Source organism: Arachis hypogaea, chromosome 14 (genome assembly GCF_003086295.3).
Source record: "Arachis hypogaea cultivar Tifrunner chromosome 14, arahy.Tifrunner.gnm2.J5K5, whole genome shotgun sequence".
Taxonomy (NCBI): domain Eukaryota; kingdom Viridiplantae; phylum Streptophyta; class Magnoliopsida; order Fabales; family Fabaceae; genus Arachis; species Arachis hypogaea.
In genome coordinates, this window is record NC_092049.1 from 97,384,583 (window position 1) to 97,410,878 (window position 26,296).

Below are 26,296 nucleotides of genomic sequence, written 5' to 3' on the forward strand. Positions count from 1 at the left end.
ACCTGCAGGTCTTGTTTCACTGCAGGCATAGTTTTCCGGAGGTGAGGATACCTGAGCTGCTTGCGAAGTTGGAAGATGGTGTGGAGAGCTCCGGGGCATTGGCACCGAATCCTCGACATCGATGCCTGTGGTAGCAGCGGCAATTCTGATTCCTGAGCCCGAATGTGTTGGGGCTGTTCATGCAAGTGTGCCTCCTGTTGTGCCTGATTTTGGATTTGAGGCCGGACCGGATCGAGTTGAGAATGCGCTGTGTGATGATGATTTGGATGAGGAGCCGGTCGATATTGGTGGGGACAGTGATGATGATATTCGAAGAGGTACATGAACAGTCCATGGAGATTCCGGTTCTGGAACACAAGAGTACCCTCCCCATCTGTCGTCTTTGAACTTGGAAGCCATCCGCCAATACCAGAATGTAGAGGCAATATTCGATGGACAAGATATGCATGATGGAACACCTTTTTAATTTGTTTATACGATAAACAAGATAAATAATGAAACCTAAAAATATAAATTAATTCTAAATACCTATTTTAGTAAATAAAAAAATTAAAAAATATATTAAAAAAATCCCTTATCTTGAGGACTAATTAACTAAAAAAATTAGAAAAAACTGTTCCATTTGCTTTCAAATAATTTTTCACTTTTAAAATTCTATTTGTTTTTATATAATTATTTACTAAACAAATTATATTTATATTTAATATTATTATTGAAAAAATAAAGAAGAAAATGTTAGTAAAATAATCATAGAATAGAGAGAATAAATAAATAAAACAAAAGATAATTAATTTTATGAATAGTATTTTAAGGCGCCCTATATTTACAGCACTCGTAAAAAATTAGAACAGCAAATAATAAGATAGAAAGTGACAGATCACGGATCACACCAAAAATAAAAGAAATGAAGTGATGGATCTAAAATTCTACATTAAAAAAAAAATCTTCGACGAGATTACATTTTAGGTGAAATAAAAAAAATATAAGAAAAAAATCATTCAACGAGATTACATTTCATTTCTTTAAATAAAAATTTAAAATTTAGAGAATTTAAATTCCAAAAAAAAGGATAAATAGATCTTTCACCTTTTGGCTCACATACATTTAAATTTTTAAAAATTTAAAAATATATTTTAAGTTTAAATTTTTGAGGGCCAAAAGATCAACTACCTGTTTATCTTTCTCTCTCTTTTTTTTTTTTTTTTACCAAAGATAGCATACTCGAACCCGCAACCTCTTAATTGAGTTAAGAGTATGGAGAGACTATGTCATTTGAACTATAACTCATTGGCTTATCTTTCTCTTTAATAATAATAATAATGACGCATTCCAAATTTTTTTTTTGGGAAAATGACAATGAATCAATGATATTGATACATCGCTCAGTTTCAACCTACAACCTGGAGAGGATATATTTGAAACGTTTCGTCTCCAAGTAAAATATTTAAACTAAAATTCGTGCTTCAAATTTAAATATGTGTATGATTTACGTCTTTATATATTCTCAAGACAAAATCCATTGACCATGACCATAAGAACAACCACAGTGCACAATTTGCAATAATGCACAGTATAGCCATGTCTCTAAAGCTTCTTGCAGTGCTGTTTTTGCAGGTGGAAATGGCAGTAGTAGCAAATGAAGATTATAACACCAACTTCATCTATAACAATGGCTTCCAGTCTTCAAACTTGACCCTGGATGGCATCGCGGGGATAACAACCAACGGTCTTTTAAAACTTACAAACGACACAAAACAAGAGAAAGGTCACGCGTTCTATCCATATTCCGTTACTTTTAAGAACACCACTTCCGGTTTCAATAACGAAGAAGTTTTTTCTTTCTCAACTACTTTTGTTTTTGCAATACGGTCTCAATACTCAGCTCTGAGTGGCCATGGGATTGTTTTCGTGATTGCGCCGCAGAGAGGGCTTCCGAATTCTCTACCAAGCCAGTACCTCGGCCTCTTCAACAAAACGAACAATGGAAACGCAACCAATCATGTGTTTGGTGTGGAACTTGACACCATTCTCAGCACAGAGTTCTTTGATATCAACGATAACCATGTTGGAATCGATATAAATGATTTGAAATCAGCACAGTCACAACCTGCAGGGTATTATAGTAATTCCGGTTTCAAGAATTTGAGCCTTATCAGTGGCTACCCTATGCAAGTTTGGGTGGAATACGATGGTGTGAAGAAGCAAATTGATGTTACTTTAGCACCAACCAACGTTGAAAAGCCGCAAAAGCCCTTATTATCATTGACCAAAGATCTTTCACCGATTCTAAACAATACCATGTATGTTGGATTCTCTTCCTCAACCGGTTCAGTTTTAACTTCCCATTATGTTCTTGGTTGGAGCTTTAAGATCAATGGCCAAGCTCAACCGCTTCTTATTTCTCAACTCCCAAAGCTTCCAAGGCTAGGTGAAAGAAAGGAATCAAAGGCTCTCACTATTGGGGTACCTATGATTTCACTCACTGTGGTGTTCGTGGTGATTCTAGCGGTGATTTATTTCATAAGAAGAAAGAAGAAGTTTTCAGAGTTGGTTGAAGATTGGGAAATGGAATACGGTCCTCACAGGTTTAAGTACAAAGATCTTTACTTTGCAACAAAGGGGTTCAAGGAGAAGGAGCTTTTGGGAAGTGGTGGATTTGGAAGGGTCTACAAAGGTGTGATGCCAGCTTCTAAGGTTGAGGTTGCTGTGAAGAGGGTGTCCCATGAATCTAGGCAGGGGATGAGGGAATTTGTGGCAGAGATTGTTAGTATCGGCCGCCTCCGCCACCGTAATCTGGTTCCTCTCCTCGGATACTGCCGTCGTAAAGGGGAGTTGCTTCTTGTCTATGACTACATGCCCAAGGGAAGCTTAGACAAGTATCTGTATAACCAACCAAGAGTCACCCTCAATTGGAACCAAAGGTTCATAATCATCAAAGGAGTTGCTTCAGGTTTGTTAAAATAAATTTTTTCAACTACGACTCAAAGTTCCAAAAATGTTGGATTGAACTGATATATGTCAATATGTGTGTCTCACATTTTATGTGTACTAACATATTCTCTTGATTGAGCAACACCTCTCTATAACTGAGAGATGCTATGTCTACTTCTATATGTAATGACTATATCAAAAGTAAAGGAAGAGTAATATAAGTAGGTACGGTTGTTGAATATAGTCCTAAAGGTAGATCCTTTTCTGTTAATTTGGTATATTGAAAAGGTGGTTATTTTCAACATATTTGATTGAATCATCTAATGGTTCATAATATCATATTTATATGAAGAGGTCTTTATGGACATAGCCACCTATTAAAAATACTTCATGATATTAAAAATAATCTTTAGAGAATAATTTGTATAAAATAAAATAAAAATATTTTGTGAATTTAATTTGAGGGAAACCTCTCATATTTTGAGAATTATCTTATATTTGCAAATTGCAATGTAGCATTAACCCCCACCAAATTAAAAATTTTCTGGATTTGTGATGCGGTTCAGGTCTGTTCTATCTACACGAAGAATGGGAGCAAGTAGTGGTCCATAGAGACATAAAAGCGAGCAATGTATTACTAGATGCAGAATTGAATGGCAGGTTAGGTGACTTTGGTCTTGCAAGGTTGTATGACCATGGAAGTGATCCTCAAACCACACATGTTGTCGGAACACTTGGATACCTTGCACCTGAGAACACTAGAACCGGTAAGGCCACTACAATGTCCGACGTATATGCTTTCGGCGCATTTCTTCTTGAAGTTGCCTGTGGAAGGAGGCCAATAGAGCTAGTAGATGAATCCGAGAACTCAATACTGGTTGATTGGGTTTATAGTTGTTGGAAAAATGGTGAGATTCTTGAGGCAAAGGATCCAAATTTCGGCACAGATTATAGAGCAGAAGAGGTTGAACTTGTGTTGAAACTTGGTTTGTTATGTTCACATTCTGAGCCTATGGCTAGGCCAAGCATGCGGCAAGTTGTTCAGTACTTAGAAGGGGATTTTCCTCTTCCTGATTTACATTTGCTTAGTTTGTCTTCAACAGGATTAACATTTGGGCACTATGTAGAGGATTTTCAAGAGTTTCAATTGTCTTATCCCTCCTCTTCTACTAGTAAGGCATTTTCCCGTGATACTACTACAACTACTACTTCAGTTGCTGCTTCACTTCTCTCTGGTGGTCGTTGATTTGATTCAAGGCATATTAGATGGACATGTTCTATTTCATTGTAGAGTCTTCTTCATTATTGTGCCAAATTTTGAGTATCAACTGATCAAGCACTTTTCCAGCATTTGAGACAGATTGGTTTGTAGCATTATAGAGTTATTGCTTGTTACATATAAATTTGTCATCTACTCATGGGATTTCTTATTCTAGGATGTATTTGGCAGTACAAATTACAATAGTACGATGTAATTAGCCATATAATTTCGACATTGTTGTTTGTATTCGACTTTTGGGAACAAATTTGTTGGGATGACGAAGATAAAAAAGGATAAAATTGGAAAATATATAGCGACAGAAATTTTTTATTTGGCAAAATCTCATCTCACTACGAAAAATTTGCTATTACCATTGAATCCCATATATAAATCCAACGGTGAATTATATTATCATCGGATTCTATCCAATAAAAAATTTCTCGATGAAAATATATTATTGTCAGATTTTCTTCAACTAATGCTAAATGAATCTTCTAGCATCTACCGTCTTAGACTTTCTAACAAAAAGTCCTTTCATCAGAACATCATACATATAAATAATTCTATCCCACAAATAATATTTCTCACTCCAATATTCAAATTAAAAACACATATATCACTCATAATATTTTGCACAAATAAAAACTCAAATTTTACTAATTTGCAGAATTTTCGTAAAAATAAGTGTGGCAAACAGGCATGCCCGCACATCTTGCCTTGCCAAAGCTGGCCTAAAAAGGTAGTATGAATATTCTACATGTCCTACCTTTTGACGAGTTGGAAGATTAATAGGTTGGTCCTTTACAAAAGATTTTTTTCTAGAAAAAATTCAAAAAAAGAACTGTTATCAATCTAATTAAATAAAAAATAAAATTCTTAACCTGATAACCGATTGACAATAACAAAGAGGAATTAAAAGCAGGAAGAATTACTCAATTATAAATTTAGCCAGGTTTTTTTTTTTTTTTTGGTCTAGCCATTTAATATTATCTTTTTTTTTTTTTGGTCTTTGCCATTTAAGTTAGGTTAGGATGTTAGATACGACTATAACTTATATAGCCAAAAACATGTTGGGCGCCTGCTGGCTAAAGTCCATATAGTAAAGCAAGATGCATTTTGTTTGCATTCTCAATTTTCAAGCCTACCTATTGATTTTTGACAAGTTAAAGGAACACACCACATGAGTTTCACTTTGTTATTATCCCTACTTGGACCCACAATAGTAATGATCAATTAGATTATGCAAGAGTTATAGCTTCTTGAAACTTTCAATTGTTGGTATAAATGCAGAAGTGATTTTATTTATAAAATTAGGTTTACAAAAAGCAATAATTTTTAGCTCCTCTCTTGTCTTAATGGACTTTTAACCATTATATTTAATATTTATTTTTTTTATCAACTTTATTCTTTATACATATTATTCCATTATTTATAAAATTTTTATTATTTTTCTTTATATGAATTTTTTTATTATTTATTATTTATATTTTTTATTAATTTTTTATTTGACATTATATATTTTTATAATTGTAATTTTTGTGTATTATATTTATTATTATCTTTTTATAATAGAATTTATTGATCCCATTAGATAAAATAAATTAAACAAAAAATTAACCATAAATAATAATAATAGTTAAAATTATAGCATACTAAAAAAAGTATTAAGAGTATTAAAAATATACTATATAAAAAACGTATAAGAAAAAAAGTATAAAAGAAAAATTAAATATGTACAAAAAGATAACATTATAATTTAATATCATGTCAAAAGTAATTATCTATCTAAAAGTGATTTTAATTAATATTATCCAAATAATATTTATTTTATTAAAATTAATTTTGGTATAGCATTGCCAAACATAAATCATGTTGACACAAACTTACTTCTACCCAAAATCAATTCTATAAAATCACTTTTATTCAAACTTCAGTTCATCAATAAGTTGGTATTCATTAACGTGTGGGAGATTGTACTAACAATTCTGCTATAACTAACTAGAACTAACTAAAAATTATTTTTTTTTCTTTTGACCTAGCAAAAAATGAGATTTCCAAAGATTTTTTAAATTTTTTTTAGAGGAACGCCAATTTAAATTATCACGAGAAACATCCAAAACCTAATATAAAAAACATCTGAAATTATTTTAAAAATAAAAAAAATTTATTTAAATATTTATTTTCAAAATTCAAAATTATTTAAAAAAAAACCAAAATTTCAAAATTAAATCATCTTAAAAATTCTAAAATTTATTTTAAAATACAAAATCTAGCAAAATGATACATCCAATATTATTAGAAAAGAAACATTCAAAAATTAGGAAAAGAAACTTCTGAAACTATAAAATAGGAGTAAAATAGTCATTATGCACAAAAGGAAAATACTAAATGAATAATTATGTGAAACAGGGGAATAATGATTTTTTTTTTTATAAAAATCTAAGATTAAAACAATGAAAGTGAGAAATTAAGAACAAAATGACTATAGAAAAAGAATAAGGACAGAAGGTTGTCTTAGAAAATTGATATGATGAATGAAAGCAATTTTCAAGATGTTTATGACCACCTGACAGAACAAAAGTGTTATTCCACCTAGCCGGTGTTGAATGATGTGGGGATGCCCACTTTATGATGATGTTGTTCCTTAACTTGAGATGCATATAGTGGTGTCGAGTTTCACAACGACGGCCCAGTGTCCTGACTGTATATGGTTTTGACCATGATGACCATATACCTGACTATACTCAATTATTGAACCATATTCGGACTTAGTCCTAGGTAATGTCGGGTGCAGGTAGTCAACCGACGCGTGAGTTTATGGCTTGCTTAGGGCAAAATGCATCATATTATTTGTTGTATTTTCTCTGTACTTGTAAGTATTTTTTCTGTGGCTGAGTGATCTGTTTGTTCTCTATTTCTATACTCTGTGTGTATTAGCTGCTGGTTCTTTATTTTTTAGAGTTCTACGATTATTCTATATTTGTTCCTTGTTATTGCTATTAGTTATTGAGGTAGATTAGAAAAGAATTAACGGAAAGTTGGAACTATGATTTACGAATAGCTAATCGATAGTGAACCTAGGGATAACCCTACCAAATCTCACAATGATCTGATAAATGTTAGAGCCATTCCCCAGGTCTGATATAGGATTGTTTACCTCTTTTAGGTTAGTACCCTACTTGGAACTTTAGGTTCTCAATCTTTTCCTCCCCTTTTCTACAGATGAATCCTCCAAGAATGATCGCTGCCACGAGAATTCTGTTTGTTGAGATGCGGCATGTGTTTTCTTATAGGACATTATGTGGGAGGGCACTATCGTCTGGGGAGAACCGTGTACCTGGATATACATATTCCGCGATTGTCCCTTTATTGATTCGCTATTTAGTCCGGAGTTCAACCCAGACTATCCAGGCGACTTTCCACTTGCTGACTTACATCTTGGACGTACGCATTATGCTTCTCCTCTGTAGTACTATCATGAAGAGTTTCATCCAGCAGAACCACACGTAGAACCACAGCCAGAGGTCCCACCAGAGCCTTATCCCGATCCCATACTGGATGATCTGCTAGAAACTCAGTTCCATCCTTTGAGAAAGGCATTCGCTGCAATGAGTACTGATGGATACATTGATAGTTAATCTGAGGAGGAGGATCTTGAGGAGGACCTAGCTTGGAAGGACCAGTCAGCAACTAATGAAGGCTCCGATTCCCTGTCAAGTGGCGAAGCTGCGACAGATGGGTCGAGGATTATTCGTGATGATTCCAACAAAAGGATGGTTGCCTGAGGCTTAGATCTCGAAGACAGTCATTAGATAGTCTACTTATACGTTCTAGAATATGTTTTTCTCTTCTTGTTGTATTTTCTTAGGAATAGGACTTTACTGTTTATTTGTTAGGCTAGGTAATAGAATATGTGTGTGAGTCTGCGCACGCACGCGTGTGCATGCGTGTGTGTGTGTATGTGTATTATAGGTCTACTAAGTACTAACTTTTGAGTCATATGTGTTGAGTACTTGATATGAAACCTTTGTGTCATCTATTCACTGTATGAACTAAACCTTCAGACATTATATGTATGATAACTATTTTACCTTGTATTCTGTTATTTGATCATACGGTGTTATTAATAAACTTATAAAATTCAACTAAGTTACACGATAACAAAATTGCGACAAGCTCATATCTATATACATAATACAGAGTCTAGAATTTTTGGAGATAACTAAATGGTAACGCCTAACAATGGGTAGTTGTCCAGACCCGCCGAGAGTTGGGATGTTACAACTAACTATAGGTGCAGCCAACTTGAATAACCTTTAAAAAATTCAGATTTTGAAATTAAAAAAATTAGGATTAGGTTAAGAAATACGTGCCACCTAAAATCAACCCCTACTTTGACCACTGGTGCACGAAAATTGTAATTCACACTTTTCATATCTCTGCACAACTGACCAGCAAGTGCACTGGGTCGTCCAAGTAATAAACCTTACGTGAGTAAGGGTCAATCCCACGGAGATTGTTGGTTTGAAGCAAGCTATGGCCATCTTGTAAATCTCAATCAGGCAGATTCAAATGGTTATGAGGTTTTGATAATTAAAATATAAATAAAACATAAAATAAAATAAAAGTTACTTATGTAATTCATTGGTGAGAATTTTAGATAAGCGTCTGGAGATGCTTTGTTGCTTTTGAACCTCTGCTTTCCTATTGCCTCCTTCCAATCATGCGTTACTTCCTTCCATGGCAAGCTGTAAGATCCTCTCAGTGAAAATGATCCTCTACGGTTTCTGCACGGCTAATCAACTGTCGGATTTCTCGTCTCGGATGAAAAATACCAGGTACAGCTACCGCATGGCTAATCATCTGTCGGTTCTTGCTAGCGTCGGAATAGAATCCATTGATCCTTTTGCACACTATCACTTGCGCCCAACATTCGCAGGTTTGAAGCTCGTCATAGTCATTCCTTCCCGGATCCTACTCGAAATACCACAGACAAGGTTTAGACTTTCCGGATCCCAGGAATGCTGCCAATGATTATAGCCTATACCATGAAGATACTGATCTCACGGACTCGGTCTGTGTATTAGATATCCAAGAGAATATACTCCGGCTGTCGTCCAATGACTACGTTGAACATCATGTAGACCGCTTTGTGGTTGTCAGGCACGCGATCTTGGCTAAGTGAGTAACGAAGATTGGGTGATTGTCACGGGTCACCCCTTCATTCTGACTTAACTGAATTAAGTACGAGAGTATATCTTGGAGAAGAAGTAGGCGTGAATTGAATAGAAAATAGTAGTAATTGCATTAATTCATGAAGAACAGCAGAGCTCCACACCTTAATCTATGGGGTGTAGAAACTCCACCGTAAAAAATACATAAGTAAAAAAGGTCTAGGCATGGCCGAATGGCCAACCTCCATGCCAAAGGTCTAAGGACTAAACGTCCAGAGATGATCAAAGATATAAAATAAATCTCTAAAAGTAGTTTTTATACTAAACTAGTAACTAAGGTTTACAGAAAATGAGTAACTAAGGGCAGATAGTGCAGAAATCCACTTCCGGAGCCTACTTGGTGTGTGCTTGGGCTGAGCATTGAGCTTTACATGAGCATAGGTTGTTCCTGGAGTTAAACGCCAGCTTTGGTGCCAGTTTGGGCATTTAACTCCAATTCTGGTGCCAGTTTGGGCGTTTTACGCCAAGATGTTTTAGGCTGGCTTTGGACGCCAGTTTGGGCCATCAAATCTCGGGCAATTGAGAGCGCGCCAATGGGGCTTCGGTAGCTCCAGAAAATCCACTTCGAGTGCAGGAGGGTCAGAATCCAACAGCATCTACAGTCTTTTTTCAGCCTCTGAATCAGATTTTTGCTCATGTCCCTCAATTTCAGCCAGAAAATACCTGAAATCACAGAAAAATACACAAACTCATAAAGAAGTCCAGAAATGTGATTTTTGAATAAAAAATAATAAAAATATAATAAAAATTAATTAAATCATACTAAAAACTATGTAAAAACAATGCCAAAAAGGGTATAAATTATCCATTCATCACAACACCAAACTTAAATTGTTGCTTGTCCCCAAGCAACTAAAAACAAAATAGGATAAAAAAAAGAGAAAATACAATAAATTCCAAAAATATCAATGAAGATTAGCTTCAATTAGATGAGCGGGACTTGTAGCTTTTTTGCTTCTGAACAGTTTTGGCATCTCACTTTATCCTTTGAAGTTCAAAATGATTGGCATCCATAGGAACTCAGAATTCAGATAGTGTTATTTATTCTCCTAGTTCAGTATGTTGATTCTTGAACACAACTACTTTATGAGTCTTAGCCGTGACCCTAAGCATTTTGTTTTCCAGTATTACCACCGGATACATAAATGCCACAGACACATAACTGGGTGAACCTTTTCAGATTGTGACTCAACTTTGCTAGAGTCCCCAGTTAGAGGTGCCCAGAGTTCTTAAGCACACTCTTTTAGCTTTGGACCACGACTTTAACCGCTCAGTCTCAAGCTTTTCACTTGACACCTTCACGCCACAAGCACATGGTTAAGGACAGCTTGATTTAGCCGCTTAGGCCAGGATTTTATTCCTTTGGGCCCTCCTATCCATTAATGCTCAAAGCCTTGGATCCTTTTTACCCTTGCCTTTTGGTTTAAAGGGCTATTGGCTTTTTCTGCTTGCTTTTTCTTTTTCTTTCTTTTTTTTCATAATTTTTTTCGCAAGCTTTGTCTATTCACTGCTTTTTCTTGCTTCAAGAATCAATTTTATGATTTTTCAGATTATCAATAGCATTTCTCTTTTTTCTTTATTCTTTCAAGAGCCAACAATTTTAACATTCATAAACAACAAATTCAAAAATATGCACTGTTCTAGCATTCATTCAGAAAACAAAAAGTATTGCCATTACATCAAAATAATTAAGCTAATTTCAAGATAAAATTTGAAATCCATGTACCTCTTGTTCTTTTGCAATTAAAAATATTTTTCATTTAAGAAAGGTGAAGGATTCATAGGACATTCATAGCTTTAAGACATAGACACTAGACACTAATGATCATGTAATAAAGACACAAATATAAACAAAACATAAAGCATAGAATTCGAAAAATAGAGAAATAAGAACAAGGAAATTAAAGAACAGGTCTACCTTAGTGATGGTGGCTAGTTCTTCCTCTTGAAATCTTATGGAGTGCTTGAGCTCCTCTATGTCTCTTCCTTGCCTTTGTTGCTCCTCCCTCATGGCTCTTTGGTCCTCTCTAATTTCATTGAGGATAATGGAGTGCTCTTGGTGCTCCATCCTTAGTTGCCTCATGTTGGAACTCGATTCTCCTAAGGAGGTGTTGATTTGTTCCCAATAGTTTTTTGGAGGAAAGTGCATCCCTTGAGGCATCTCAGGGATTTCTTGATGAGGAATTTTCTTATGCTCTTGTTGAGGTCCATGAGTGGGCTCTCTTGTTTACTCCATCCTTTTCTTAGTGATGGGCTTTTGAGATGAATCTCTCCATCTCCCATGGCTCAGAGTTGGAAGCAATTGCCTTTCCTTTCCTCTTTCTAGAGGTTTCTCCAGCCTTAGGTGCCATTAATGGTTATGGAAAAATAAAAAGCATAGCTTTTTCCACACCAAACTTAAAAGGTTTGCTTGTCCTCGAGCAAAAGAAGAAAGAAAGGAGTAGAAGAAGAAGAAATGGAGGAGATGGAGGGTAGTAGTGGTTTCGGCCAAGGGGGTAGTAGTGTGTATGATGTGTGAAAAGGAAGGTAGTGAGGAGGGGTATTTATAAGGTAGGAGAGAGAGGGGATTTGGTCATGAAGGGGTGGGTTTAGGAGGGAAATGGTTTGAATTTGAATGGTGAGGTAGGTGGGGTTTATGATGGATGGATGTGAGTGGTAAAGAGGATATGGGGAAGAGGGTAGGATTTGATAGGTGAAGGGTATTTGGGGAAGAGTTATTGATGGGATTGGTCAAGGGTATTTGGGGAAGAGTGTTATGGAAATATGTGAAGAGGAGAGAAGAAGGAGAAGGGTAGGTGGGGATCCTGTGGGGTTCACAGATCCTGAGATGTCAAGGAATTCTGCTCCCTGCATCATTCTGGCGTTCAAACGCCCTCTCTGTGCCAATTCTGGCATTAAACGCCAGCTCTGCTACCTTTCCTGGCGTTAAACGCCAGTCTGCTACCCATTTCTGGTGTTTAACGCCAGCCAGATGCCATACACTCTTTTCTGGCATTAAACACCCAGAGTGCTGCCCATTCTGGCGTTTAACGCCCAGAATGCTGCCAGGCTGGGCGTTAAACGCCCATTCTGCTATCCTTACTGGCGTTTAAATGCCAGTAAGCCTGTCCTCCAGGGTGTGTTGTTTTTTATGCTGTTTTTCATTTTGCTTTAATTTTCCAGTAGTTTTTATGACTTCACACATGATCATCAACCTAAAGAAAACATAAAATAACAATGAAAAATAAATAAATATAATTAAATAACATTGGGTTGCCTCCCAACAAGCGCTTCTTTAATGTCAATAGCTTGACAGTGAGCTTTTAGAGAGCTTCACAGAGACTCAGAGCTTGATGATAGCCTCCCAACACCAAACTTAGAAGTTGAGTGTGGGGGCTCTGTTTGACTCTGTATTGAGAGAAGCTTCTCATGCTTCCTCTCCATGATTACAGAAGAAGATCCTTGAGCCTTAAACACAAGGTAGTCCTCATTCAATTGATCGAAGGACTAACTCTCCTCTGTCCACATCAATCACAGCTCTTGCTGTGGCTATGAAGGGTCTTCCAAGGATGATGCATTCATCTTCATCCTTCCCAGTGTCTAGGATTATGAAGTCAGCAAGGATGTAATAGCCTTCAACCTTCACTAAGACATCCTCTACAAGTCCATAATCCTGTTTCCTTGAATTGTCTACCATCTCTAGTGAAATTCTTGCAGCTTGTACCTCAAAGATCCCTAGTTTCTCCATTACAGAGAGTGGCATGAGGTTTATACTTGAACCAAGGTCACACAGAGCCTTCTTAAAGGTCATGGTGCCTATGATGCAAGGTATTAAGAACTTTCCGGGGTCCGGTTTCTTCAGAGGTAATTTCTGTTGAACCAAGTTATTCAGTTCATTAAAGAGCAATGGAGGTTCATCCTCCCAAGTCTCATTACCAAATAACTTGGCATTCAGATTCATGATTGCTCCTAAATACTGAGCAACTTGCTCTTCAATAATATCTTCATCCTATTCAGAGGAAGAATACTCATCCGAGCTCATGAATGGCAACAGTAAGTTCAGTGGAATCTCTATGGTCTCTGTATGAGCCTCAGATTCCTTTGGTTCCTCAATAGGGAACTCCTTAGTGGCCAGTGGACGTCCATTGAGGTCTTCCTCAGTGGAAATCACTGCTTTTCCCTCCTCTACAGGTTCGGCCATGTTGAACGTGTTTATGGCCTTGCATTCTCTCTTTGGATTCTCTTTTGTATTGCTTGGGAGAGTACTAGGAGGGATTTCAGTAACTCTTTTACTCAGTTGATCCACTTGTGCCTCCAAATTTCTAATGGAGGACCTTGTTTCAGTCATGAAACTGTGAGTGGTCTTACGTAGATCAGAGATTATGATTGCTAAGTCAGAGAGACTCTGCTTAGAATTCTCTATCTGTTGCTCAGAAGATGATGGGAAAGGCTTGCTATTGCCAAACCTATTTCTTCCACCATTATTATTATTGAAGCCTTGTTAAGGCTTCTGTTGATCCTTCCATGAGAAATTAGGATGATTCCTCCATGAAAGATTATAAGTGTTTCCATAGGATTTTCCCATGTAATTCACCTCTTCCATTGCAGGGTTCTCAGGGTCATAAGCTTCTTCTTCAGAGGAAGCTTCTTTAGTACTGCCGGATGCAGCTTGCATCTCAGTCAGACTTTGAGAAATCATATTGACTTGCTGAGTCAATATTTTATTCTGAGTCAATATTACATTCAAAGTATCAATCTCAAAAACTCCTTTCTTCTGAGTTGTCCCATTATTCACAGGATTTCTTTCAGAAGTGTACATGAATTGGTTATTTGCAACCATTTCAATGAGTTCCTGGGCTTCTGCAGGCGTCTTCTTCAGATGAAGAGATCCACCAGCAGAGTGGTCCAATGACATCTTAGACAATTTAGACAGACCATCATAAAATATACATAAGATGCTCCATTCTGAAAGCATGTCAGAAGGACACCTTCTGATCAATTGCTTATATCTTTCCCAAGCTTCATATAGGGATTCACCTTCCTTCTGTCTGAAGGTTTGGACTTCCACTCTAAGCTTGCTCAACTTTTGAGGTGGAAAGAATTTGGCCAAGAAGGCATTGACCAGCTTTTCCCAAGAGTTCAAGCTTTCTTTAGGTTGTGAGTCCAACCATGTCCTAGCTCTGTCTCTTACAGCAAATGGAAAGAGCATAAGTCTGTAGACCTCAGGATTAACCCCATTGGTCTTGACAGTGTCACAGGTTTGCAAGAATTCAGCTAAAAACTGATGAGGATCTTCCAATGGAAGTTCATAAAACTTGCAATTCTGCTGCATTAGAGAAACTAATTGAGGCTTAAGCTCAAAGTTGTTTGCTCCAATTGTAGGAATTGAGATGCTTCTTCCATAGAAGTCAGAAGTGGATGCAGTAAAGTCACCAAGCATCTTCCTTGCATCTCCACCATTGTTGTTATTTTCGGCTGCCATAACTACTTCTTTTTCAAAAATTTCTGTTAGGTCCTCTCCAGAGTGTTGTGTTTTAGCTTCTCTTAGCTTCCTCTTCAGAGTCCTTTTAGGTTCAGGATCAGCTTCAACAAGAATGTTCTTATCCTTGTTCCTGCTCATATGAAAAAGAAGAGAACAGGAAAGAATAGGAATCCTCTATGTCACAGTATAGAGATTCCTTTATGTGAGTAGAAGAATAGAAGAATAGAATAAAGAAGGGAGAAGAAGGAGAATTCGAACACAAAGAGAGGGAGAGGGTTCGAATTTTTAAGAAGAGGAGAAGTGTTAGTAAATAAATTAGTTAAAAGAAAGGGATGAGAGAGAGAGAGTTTTCAAAAATTAATTCAAAAGAAAAGAAAAATATTTTTATTTTTATTTTAATTATTAGTTAGAATTCGAATTTATTAAAAGAAATAAAATAAAATTAGAATTTAAAACAATTAGTTAAAAAAAGAATTTTGAAAAAGGGGTTAGTTGTTTTCGAAAATTGGAGAGAGAAAAGTAGTTAGGCGGTTTTGAAAAAGATATGATTGAAATAGAAAACTTTTAAAATCAAACAAAAAGTCAAGTAGTTAATTGAAAAAGATTTGAAAATCAATTTTGAAAAGATAAGAAGTTAGAAAAAGATTTTGAAATTAAATTTTGAAAAAGATATGATTGAAAATCATTTTGAAGAAGATTTGAAAAGGAAATTAAAAAGATTTGATTTTTGAAATTAAAGTTGATTACTTGACTAACAAGAAACTAAAAGATATGATTCTAGAATTTAAAGATTGATCCTTTCTTAATAGGCAAGTAACAACTTGAAAGTTTTTGACTCAAAACATTAAATGTTAGCAATTAATTTCGAAAATATGAAATAAGAATAAGGAAAAGATTTTGAAAATCAATTTTAAAATTTTCGAAAATAGTAAGAAGAGAAATGAAAAAGATTTGATTTTTTTTTTGAAAAAGATTTGAAAAGATAGAATTTTTAAATTGAAATATTGACTTGAATAAAAAGAAACAATCAAATTTTAAAATTTTTTGACTAAATCAAACCAAAATTTTGAAATTTAAGAGCAAAATAAGGGAAAGATATTATTTTTTATTTTTGAAATTTTAATGAGGAGAGAGAAAAACACCAAAATGACACAAGACATAAAGAATTAAGATCAAAACAAATAATGCATGCAAGAACACTTTGAATGTCAAGATGAACACCAAGAACATTTTGAAGATAATGATGAACATCAAGAACATATTTTTGAAAATTTTTAAGAAAAGAAACACATGCAAGACACCAAACTTAAAAATTTTTAATGTTTAGACACTATGAATTTGAAAATGCATATGAAAAATAAGAAAAGACACAAAACAAGAAAGTCACAAGATTAAACACAGAGAATCATCAAGAACAACTTGAAGATCAAACAAGAACACAATGAATATATTTTCGAAAATTTAAGAGATATTAAAACATGCAATTGACACCAAACTTAAAATTTGACACTAGACTTAAACAAGAAACACAAAATTTCTGGTTTTTATGATTTATTAATTTTTTTTGTATTTTTTTTCAAAAATTATTTTAGAAAAAGAAAATAAAGAAATTCAAAATTTTTAATAAGAATTCCAGGATTCCTGTAATGTTAGTCTAAAGTTTCGGTCCAAAACATGGCCAATGGCCAGCCAAGCTTCAGCATAGAATTATGAATGAGAATCCAAAGGCTCATGCAATGGATTCTAAAGCTCCGGTCCAAAAGAATTAGACATGGCCAAGTGGCCAGCCAAGCTTTAACATAACACATATAAGCATGTCCTTTTTACAATGGAAGGTGGAAACCTCGGTCCAAAAGATTAGACATGGCTTAACAGCCAGCCAGGTTTCACCATATCTCATGAAACTCTAGAATTCATTCTTAAAAATTCTGAAGAACACTTTTTTTTTTGAATTTTTCTAAAACTAATTTTTTTTGTTTTTTCGAAAATAAAAATAAAAAGCTTAAACATAAAATAAAATTACCCAATCTAAGCAACAAGATGAACCGTCAGTTGTCCAAACTCGAACAATCCCCGGCAACAGCGCAAAAAACTTGGTGAACGGAAATCGTGATTCACACTTTTTACATCTCCGCACAACTGACCAGCACTGGGTCGTCTAAGTAATAAACCTTACATGAGTAAGGGTCGATCCCACGGAGATCGTCGGCTTGAAGCAAGCTATGGTCATCTTGTAAATCTCAGTCAGGCGGATTCAAATGGTTATGAGGTTTTGATAATTAAATTATAAATAAAACATAAAATAAAATAAAAGTTACTTATGTAATTCATTGGTGGGAATTTCAGAGAAGCGTCTGGAGATGCTTTGTTGCTTCTGAACCTCTGCTTTCCTATTGCCTCCTTCCAACCATGCGTTACTTCCTTCCATGGCAAGTTGTAAGATCCTCTCAGTGAAAATGGTCCTCTACGGTTTCTGCACGGCTAATCAACTGTCGGATTTCTCGTCTCGGATGAAAAATACCAGGTACAGCTACCGCATGGCTAATCATCTGTCGGTTCCCGCTAGCGTTGGAATAGAATCCATTGATCCTTTTGCACACTGTCACTTGCGCCCAACATTCGCAGGTTTGAAGCTCGTCACAGTCATTCCTTTCCGGATCCTACTCGGAATACCACAGACAAGGTTTAGACTTTCCGGATCCCAGGAATGCTGCCAATGATTCTAGCCTATACCACGAAGATACTAATCTCACGGACTCGGTCCATGTATTAGATATCCAAGAGAATATACTCCGGCTGTCGTCCAATGACTACGTTGAACATCATGTAGACCGCTTTGTGGTTGTCAGGCATGCGATCTTGGCAAGCGAGTAACGAAGATTGGGTGATTGTCACGGGTCACCCCTTCATTCTGACTTAATTGAATTAAGTACGAGAGTATATCTTGGAGAAGAAGTAGGCGTGAATTGAATAGAAAACAGTAGTAATTGCATTAATTTATGAAGAATAGCAGAGCTCCACACCTTAATCTATGGGGTGTAGAAACTCCACCGTAAAAAATACATAAGTGAAAAAGGTCTAGGCATGGCCGAATGGCCAGCCTCCATGCCAAAGGTCTAAGGACTAAACGTCCAAAGATCATCAAAGATATAAAATAAATCTCTAAAAGTAGTTTTTATACTAAACTAGGAACTAGGGTTTACAGAAAATGAATAACTAAGTGCAGATAGTGTAGAAATCCACTTTCGGGGCCTACTTGGTATGTTCTTGGGTTGAGCATTGAGCTTTACACGTGCATAGGTTGTTCCTAGAGTTAAATGCCAGCTTTGGTGCCAGTTTGGGCGTTTAACTCCAATTATGGTGCCAGTTTGGGCGTTTTATGCCAAGATGTTTTAGGCTGGCTTTGGACGCCAGTTTGGGCCATCAAATCTCGAGCAAAGTATAAACTATTATATATTTCTGGAAAGCCCAAGATGTCTACTTTCCAACGCAATTAAGAGCACGCCAATTGGGTCTTTGTAGCTCCATAAAATCCACTTTGAGTGCAGGAGGGTCAGAATCCAATAGTATCTGCAGTCCTTTTTCAGCCTCTGAATCATATTTTTGCTCATGTCCCTCAATTTCACCCAGAAAATACCTGAAATCCCAGAAAAATACACAAACTCATAGTAAAGTCCAGAAATATGATTTTTGAATAAAAACTAATAAAAAGTAATTAAATCATACTAAAAACTATGTAAAAACAATGCCAAAAATTGTAAAAATTATCCGCTCATCAATCACCCACTCCAATCACTCTTCTCTGAAGTTGCGACCTCAATCGATAATTCTTGTCCCTCCACCTGCGTCCTCCCTGTGTCCTCCCTCATCCCCTATGTCCTCTCCATCCACCACATTTGTCACTCGGCACTGCATCATCCTTCCTCCCCCGCATTTGTGAGTCACCCTCGCGACCTCCCCCACCATTGCGGGTGCCACTCGCCCATGCGTTCTCCACCTTCACACGTTTGCCACTCTCTCCTGTGTCCTCCCTCTCCACGGCGTCTCTCGGTAGCGATGTTCCATCTACGTCCAGCCTTAGTCGCACGCAATGATTCCTGCGACACGATTCGCTGCGCCACCGACCACTGCAGTGCCCTCTCCCTCACGAACGTAGCGCCATCAAGTACCACCACTATCCTCACCTCATGAGCGCAGATTTATCGATCACCGCCGCAGTCCTTCGTTCTCGAATGCAACAACCTGCATCTTAGGCATCGTGTCCTGCCACATTCAAATGCAACAAGCTTTGTGTTCTTCGTTTTGGATAATTCTTTTTACTAGTTTTGAATGTTTCTTTCTAAGTTTTGGATATTTCTTTTTCTTATGCTTTGGGTGTTTCTTCTTTTTTAGTATTGGATATTTTTTAATAGTTTTAGATATTTCTTGCTTAGTTTTTGGATGTTCTGTTTCCAATATTTTTTGGATGTTTCATTTTTTAGGTTTTAAAATTTTTAAAATGATTTTGGATATTTCTTTTTTCTTAGGCTTTGGATATTTCTTTTTAGTATATTTCAGATGTTTCTTTTTAAATTTTGGAAGTTTAAAAAATTTCATATATATATATTTTTAGATTTTAGATATTTCTTATGATAGTTTGAATTCACGTTCCTTCAAAAGAAAAAAAAATTGGCTGCTCGTGTAGTTGGTTACTTAGTGGGATTGAAAAAACAATAATCAGAGTAAATATTTATTTTTGTCTTTAAAAATTTTATATAGGATATTTTATTTTTCAATAAATTTTTATTTTCTAAAATTCTTTGAGAATTATTCTCATCAGACAAATTATTTTTTAAGTCACTTTGAATCAGTTTTTTTATAGGGTAAAGTATATTTTTTGTCTCTAAAGTTTGGCAAAAGTTTTAAAAATATCTCTAAGTTTTATTTTGTTTCAATTTTGTCCCATAAGTTTTCAATTTGCATCAAATATACATCTGACAGCTAACTTTTCAAAAAATTTAAGACCAATTCAACAACAATTTCATAGGAACAACCCTCAACACAAGCAAATCAAGCATAATTTTCATGCATTATTGTTAGATTGGTCTTAGATTTTTTGAAAATTTAGCCGTCAAGGGTATATTTGATGTAAATCGAAAACTTTTGGGACAAAATTTAAACAAAATAAAATTTAGGGGTATTTTTGAAACTTTTGCCAAACTTTAGGGACAAAAAATATACTTTACCCTTTTTTATATATATGTTGGATAAATAAGTTCTTAATAAATTTTAGGGTAAAGTATATTGTCTTTGATGTTTATAAAAAAATTTAAAAATATCTCAAAATTTTATTTTGTTTTAATTTTGCCTCTTAAAGTTTTCGATTTGCGTTAAATATATCCGTTATCAATCCAATAATAATGCATAGCAATTATGTCTAATTTGCTTGTGTTAAAAGTTGTTTCTATAAAATTGTTGCTAAATTAGTCCTAAATTTTTTTAAAAATTAGTCATCGGGACCCAGGAGTATATTTAATATAAATTGAAAACTTTTAACACAAAATTAAAATAAAATAAAATTTAGAGATATTTTTTGAATTTTTAACAAACTTTAAAGACAAAAAATATAGAGTAAACACTCAATCCAATTCTTGTCTATTTTCATGAAGGACAAAGCGACCCTTGTCCAAAAAAATGGGACACTTCGACCCTCAATCTTATTATTTTGGGACAATACGATCCCTCTATTAAAAAATCTGTTAAATAATAATTAAAATTAGTTTTGTGGGGTTTTATTTGTATTTTGTAGGGGGTTTTAAACCCCTACAAAATTCTTTTTAACAATATAACCAATTACTACCACTACCTTCTTTGTCCTCATTATTATCACTCCTACCTCTATTATTTTTATTGTGTAACCATACTTTATCATTATCATTATCTCTTCTACTGTTATCATCACCAATACCAATATTATTAACATTAAAGTTCTCTTCTTTCATTTCTTATTCGATGTTATTGTTTTCTTTAAAAAATATTTGTACTACAATTACTTTTTCTTCACTTTACCACCATTGATGAAAGAATTTAAAAAAAACAAACTTATTAATAGTTTGTGGAGATTTAAAACCCCCACAAAATACAAATAAAACCCCATAAAACTAATTTTTGTTATTATTTAATGAATTTTTTAACAGAAAAATCGTATTGTCCCAAAATAAAAAGATTGAGACTTGAAATGTCCCTTTTTTTAAGATAGAAATTGCTTTGTCCTTTGTAAAAATGAACAAGAATCGAATTGGATGTTTACTCAAAAATATATTTTACCCTAAATTTTATTATAAGACAATTTGGTCCTCAAAAATATATTCTAAAGTAAATTAATTCCCTTTTAAGATGACGTAAGGTTCAATTTATACAGAAATAATTTTTGAAGACTTTTTGAGAATAAAAATCTATTATTCCTTAAAAATAAATTGAGTATTTATTCTAATATAAATAGAAGATTTAATTAACGTATATTTTAAAGATATATGATAAATTTAATATTAATAAAAAATTTAAATATTTTAATTTAACTAATATAAAACAAATATATTGATAACTTAATTTTTTTATATGTTTAATAAAAAAGTTTTAATTTATAGATTTAATATATATCTTTAAATAGATAACTCGGTAAATAAAAAGGAGGTCTGTAGATGAATAAAATTGAAGTTGGGCTAGGAGATAGGAGTGGGATCCTGACCCAAAAGGGGAAGGAAAAGACTTGTGGGCTGCACGGTAATTTCAATGCCCTTCTTAAAACAGTTAACAGTAAGAAGTGAGAATTGAGAAGAATTAAGCAGTGTTTGATCGTAAAACTCTCCTCCACTCTCCAGATTAATCAATTTCTGCATTTTTCTAATTAAAACCTTCCAACAAATTCATTGACGCACTAGAGAGATGCCTGTCAGAGTATTGGTTGAAAGTTCCGCGCCTTCGCAGGTTTCAGGTAATCCACTTTTCTTCACCCTATTTCTTCTTTTTCTTTTTCGCTTCGCAAATTGCGATTTATGAATGTGTTAGTTTTCGCAGATTACTGTCCAAAATTGATAGTTCGTCCTTTTAATTTGATTGTTTGATTAGGCGCTAATTCTGGCCATACTTCATTCCAAGCTTGTACACTTCTAGGCATTGGCCAGGTATGTTTCCTTTCTTTTTCGGTTTTTTTTTTTTTTTAATTAATTTGTTTTTTTGTGATTTATGTTCGGCTTCGATGCTTCATTTGTTTGAGCCTTTGAAAAAATGGGGGTTGTGGAGATAGAACACACTTTTTTTTTTTTTAATTTTCGATAATGAAGATAGAAAACACTTAAGCGGCTTAATATGTAACTTTGAAATTTCAGTACATTCAAAACTTAATGCATTTAGATATAATTTATTTACAGATAATTGAATTATAAATGTATCAAAATTCCAAAGTGACAGATATAAATGAAGAAGAGGGAGTATTTATTTAGTGTTTTAAAGCTTTTGTTACATTTCCAATTCATGGTGGAAATATGTCTGATTGATTCGCCACGGTTTTTCATTTTGTTCATACTTTCTACTTTCCAAATAGATATTGGAGATGCTATTTGAGGATAGGTATTTATGTATGTACGTATGTTGCCTATATGTGTCCTTATTTCTAAGTTGTGATTGTGGCGCAATCTGGTTGAGTTATTAGTTCTCAAACCTTGCTAGGGAACTAGTGAGAAAACACAAATGGTACAGTACTTGTCTATAAAATGTTCATTTCTCTTTTCTTCTAAAATGATGTTCAATTTTATTTTATTTTCTTCTACCGTTGTGAGAGATTAAGTATATTATTGGAAAATCAATCCGTATTTACTGCTGATCCATATTGCTTAAAGAATATTAATAAAGAAAACCTGGTCATAGTCTAAAAAATCTGTCTCCCCAAAGGGGAAATCGTTGAGGATAACACTCTTAGAACACATGGATGTTGGGTGGTTCCTTAGATGAAGGAAGAAAGCAAATCAGTAAGATGATTTCTTGCCCATAAATCAGTTCGTAGTTCACTTGTTTTTTCTTGTTAGAACAAATGAATAATTCTAGGGAATGAAATATCAATATAATACAAAAATGGGAAGAGCTGCAAAGCAGGTCCTTGGACAAAAGAATATGTATGAGATGCCCTGATTATATCTGTCAGAAATTAGAAAGTTTGTTTCCATTCATCATTTCATCTCTATTTATATTTTGTACAAATGAATAGGGGCTAGAAGATGAAGATTTTCCTATTAGTTAGTCTTATTTGTGGTTCTTGGATAGTGTATAGCAGTGGTATCCTAGATAAAATAACTTAAGCTAAACCTTTGAATTAGACTTCACATATTTCAGCCGGTATATCGCGCTAGATGAGTTTGAAATCCCAGTATTGACTCCAAGTGTTTATGTTTCACAGGCCTTTTCTGGGACACAGAACGTTTCTAGCCTACAAAAGGATGAAGCATGGAGAGTAAATGTTCGTATACAAGGATGTGATCTTGAGCATGGCTATCTATGTGGCACCATGGAAGCTCTTAATGTTCCTATGGCCGACACACCAGTATGCAGCTTATTCCTTGTTCTTCCTAAAATGTGAAAATGGATAAGAAATCAAGAAAATGCTATTCATCGTCTTTAGTTTGAGCTATTTATCATGTTAATCACTATTATGCCAAAACTTATAATCTATTAATTTATGACTTCAGTCTGCAATAATTGTTATCATATACTTGCTGTTCTTGTATCCAAAAATCAAGTCAAAGACATGATATTATTATGTTTGTTCGAAAGATGAAATCAGAACATAGTGTCAATCACCAAAATCAAAACACAGTATTTTTTAGATTTTGAAGAGAGAGAAAGGGGGGGGGACATAATTGAGCAATTAAAAAATTGTGAGAAAACTTGAAATTTCAGAAAGAGAGAGAAGGGAGGGGATGACACTCCCTTTCCTGTCAGAGCCTCCGCCCCTACTGGCAGTCGTCTTAATTTTTGTTGATTTCTTGAATAAGCTTCATTTGTCTCATTTTATATTGGAGCAATGACATTAGTTTTCTGTCTGCTTTTATCACTTACTAATCATCCATCATATACCTTAAGGTTTCTGTAACCAAATTCACTTTTAGTGAGATATTTCCTTATATGCCCTGGTTGTGTATTCAGCTATCAAAAGAGAAAAATTGCTCTGGTATTGACGTTGTCTTAATGGCTCATATCAGGTTGTAACATTCTGGGAAGGGGAGATTGTGGATACCAAAAATTATACGTTCTTCACTGGCAAATGGGAAGCAACGTATGTTATTAGGGAATAACTTTTAAATTTAGCTATGAGTCTAATTTGAATAACACAAATGATGCCACACACCTCTATTTATATTGACAAATTTTTGCTTTTTTGCTTGCTTGTTTGTTCTTCCCCTTTTCTACTTTCCCAGACCAGAAGATGATATAAGGCACTGGACTAAGTTTCAATCATTTTCACCCCTCATGGTAATGACCTATAATTTGCTATGGTTTTCTATAATATGCATATGTTTGGTTATCAATGACCTTCAATCTTTTCAGGGCCAAGTAGAGGTTGATGGTGGCAAGTCTTTGGACCTAAGCAACTATCCTTACATATTCATGGTAACTTGATTTTTAGCTGTGTGTAAAATGAAACAACCATGCTATGTATATACAAAAAATCAGCCTCTAAATTAGCCACCTGTATAAATACATATTGAAATACAAAATAAACATTGAAAATGAATTAAACACATGTATTTGTACACAAATACATAGTGGTTGATTTTTTGCATGCATATAGCATTTTTAAAATGAAAATTTGGAAAACTCTACTTGTTTTTGCAATGAATCCTCTGCGAAATTCATTAATTGAGGTTTTTGTCGCAGAGATGGAAGGAGCAGTATTTTGTGAATGTTGGAACCGACTGCGGGTTAACTATAGCTGGCTTTTACTATGTTTGTTTCTCTTGCAGTGATGGATCTATAAGCGGGTTTTATTATGATCCCAACAGCAGGTTCTCTTCCTTTTCCTATTGGTATATTTTGTGGCCTCAGTTCTGCTTGCCCTTCACTGCTCTTATTAAATATTAATCCTTCTATTTGTTTATGTTAAACATGTGAATTCTTCCTTATTTCTGTAAATTAAGGGTATGTTTGGTTCTGGTTTCAAAAAGTGATTTTATAAGTTAATTTTGTATATAGTTAAAAAAATGCTGAAAAAAAAATTGATCTTAATCATAAACTAAAAATCCTGAAAACTTTTTTTTCTTGGAAATTTTACGGTGTATTTAGTTCACGTTTTTATTTATGGTTCCATTTTCAGTGTTTTTTTTTTTCTGGATTTTGTTAAGAAAAAAGAGAAAATAGAAGGTAAAAGCAGAAAATAAAATTTTATTGTTTTTATTTTTTTCCTAAATAAAATCCTGAAAATAGAAAATATTGAAAATGATAACAGAAAATAAAAACGCAAACCAATGACATCCTTCTTTATTTAATAAAATTGATACAAACATGTAAAAAAGTTATTTTCTTTTTCTGTCAAAACGCTGGTTTTTTGTTAGAAATGGCTAAAACAAACGCACCCTAATTCTCTTACAACAAATGAAAGTGTGATATAAAAATTCATGAACTCTTTGCAGCCCTTTCCAGAAGCTTGAATTGAAATCCACAAATGATGGGAGATCAGGTTTCAGTTTTCCATCGTATGAGTTGCAATAGGTTTCAAGGCATATATATAACATTGTTAAAGACTTAAAAGTTCAGCATCCAACTAAGTCTTGCTTAAATGTTTGGACAATTTGACAAGACGACCTGGAAGGCTATGCAAGAGTACAAGATTGTATTTTTGTATGTAAGTTGTGATGAAAATATGACAAATTCAAGCTTGTTATTATCATTATTGATATTATTGTATAATGATGACAAATCAAGGATGAATAGATTATCAAATGTTAGAATCCCCCAATTTATACGACTACCTCTTCCTGGTGACTTCAACGTTGATTATACTACCTTTTTATTTTCAGATTCAGCTATTTTGAAATTTTATATCCTATAGATGGGGAATGAAGTTTGAACACCTAAATGTTTCTTATTTTGTATGCATTGATTATTGCTGAAATAAATAAGTAATTTTAGATATAATAAGATTTGTTTTGGTAATTTTTTTTTAATTAGTTTATAAAAATTAGCTTTTAAAAGATAGTGTTTTAACAATTATAATATCTATGTTTGATAAATTAAATTAAAACTAGCTTTTAATAAGTACAAGTAACAAGTGTGTTTGGTAAAATAGTTTTTAAAATTTAAAAATACTATAATAAATATTAATATAAAAATTAAATTTGGATATTAATAAATGTATGAGATTATATTAGATTTTTTAAT

At 34.2% G+C, this 26,296-nt stretch overlaps 2 protein-coding genes across 5 annotated transcripts; both read left to right on the forward strand.

Annotated features, from left to right (window-relative positions):
- Positions 1–1,344: 1,344 nt before the first annotated feature.
- On the forward strand, positions 1,345–4,532 carry LOC112743537 (L-type lectin-domain containing receptor kinase IV.1). Its single transcript, XM_025792784.3, has 2 exons — positions 1,345–2,950; positions 3,498–4,532. Exons 1-2 carry the CDS (start codon positions 1,564–1,566, stop codon positions 4,175–4,177), a joined length of 2,067 nt encoding a protein of 688 aa, XP_025648569.1. The 5' UTR covers positions 1,345–1,563; the 3' UTR covers positions 4,178–4,532.
- Positions 4,533–21,558: 17,026 nt separating this feature from the next.
- LOC112743538 (uncharacterized) lies at positions 21,559–25,900 on the forward strand. 4 transcript variants are annotated; one of them, XR_003172016.3, is made up of 8 exons: positions 21,559–21,860; positions 21,995–22,050; positions 23,319–23,462; positions 24,121–24,194; positions 24,337–24,391; positions 24,467–24,529; positions 24,883–24,945; positions 25,549–25,900. XR_003172016.3 is itself a non-coding variant. In XM_025792785.3 (8 exons), the coding sequence occupies exons 1-8, from the start codon at positions 21,812–21,814 to the stop codon at positions 25,625–25,627; spliced, it is 669 nt and encodes a 222-aa protein (XP_025648570.1). In that variant the 5' UTR covers positions 21,562–21,811; the 3' UTR covers positions 25,628–25,900. The 4 variants fall into 4 exon arrangements, 3 of the variants coding, with proteins under 3 accessions (XP_025648570.1, XP_025648571.1, XP_025648573.1); XM_025792785.3 differs by having other exon boundaries at positions 21,562–21,860; positions 24,797–24,945; XM_025792786.3 differs by having other exon boundaries at positions 21,562–21,860; positions 24,797–24,924.
- Positions 25,901–26,296: the final 396 nt, after the last annotated feature.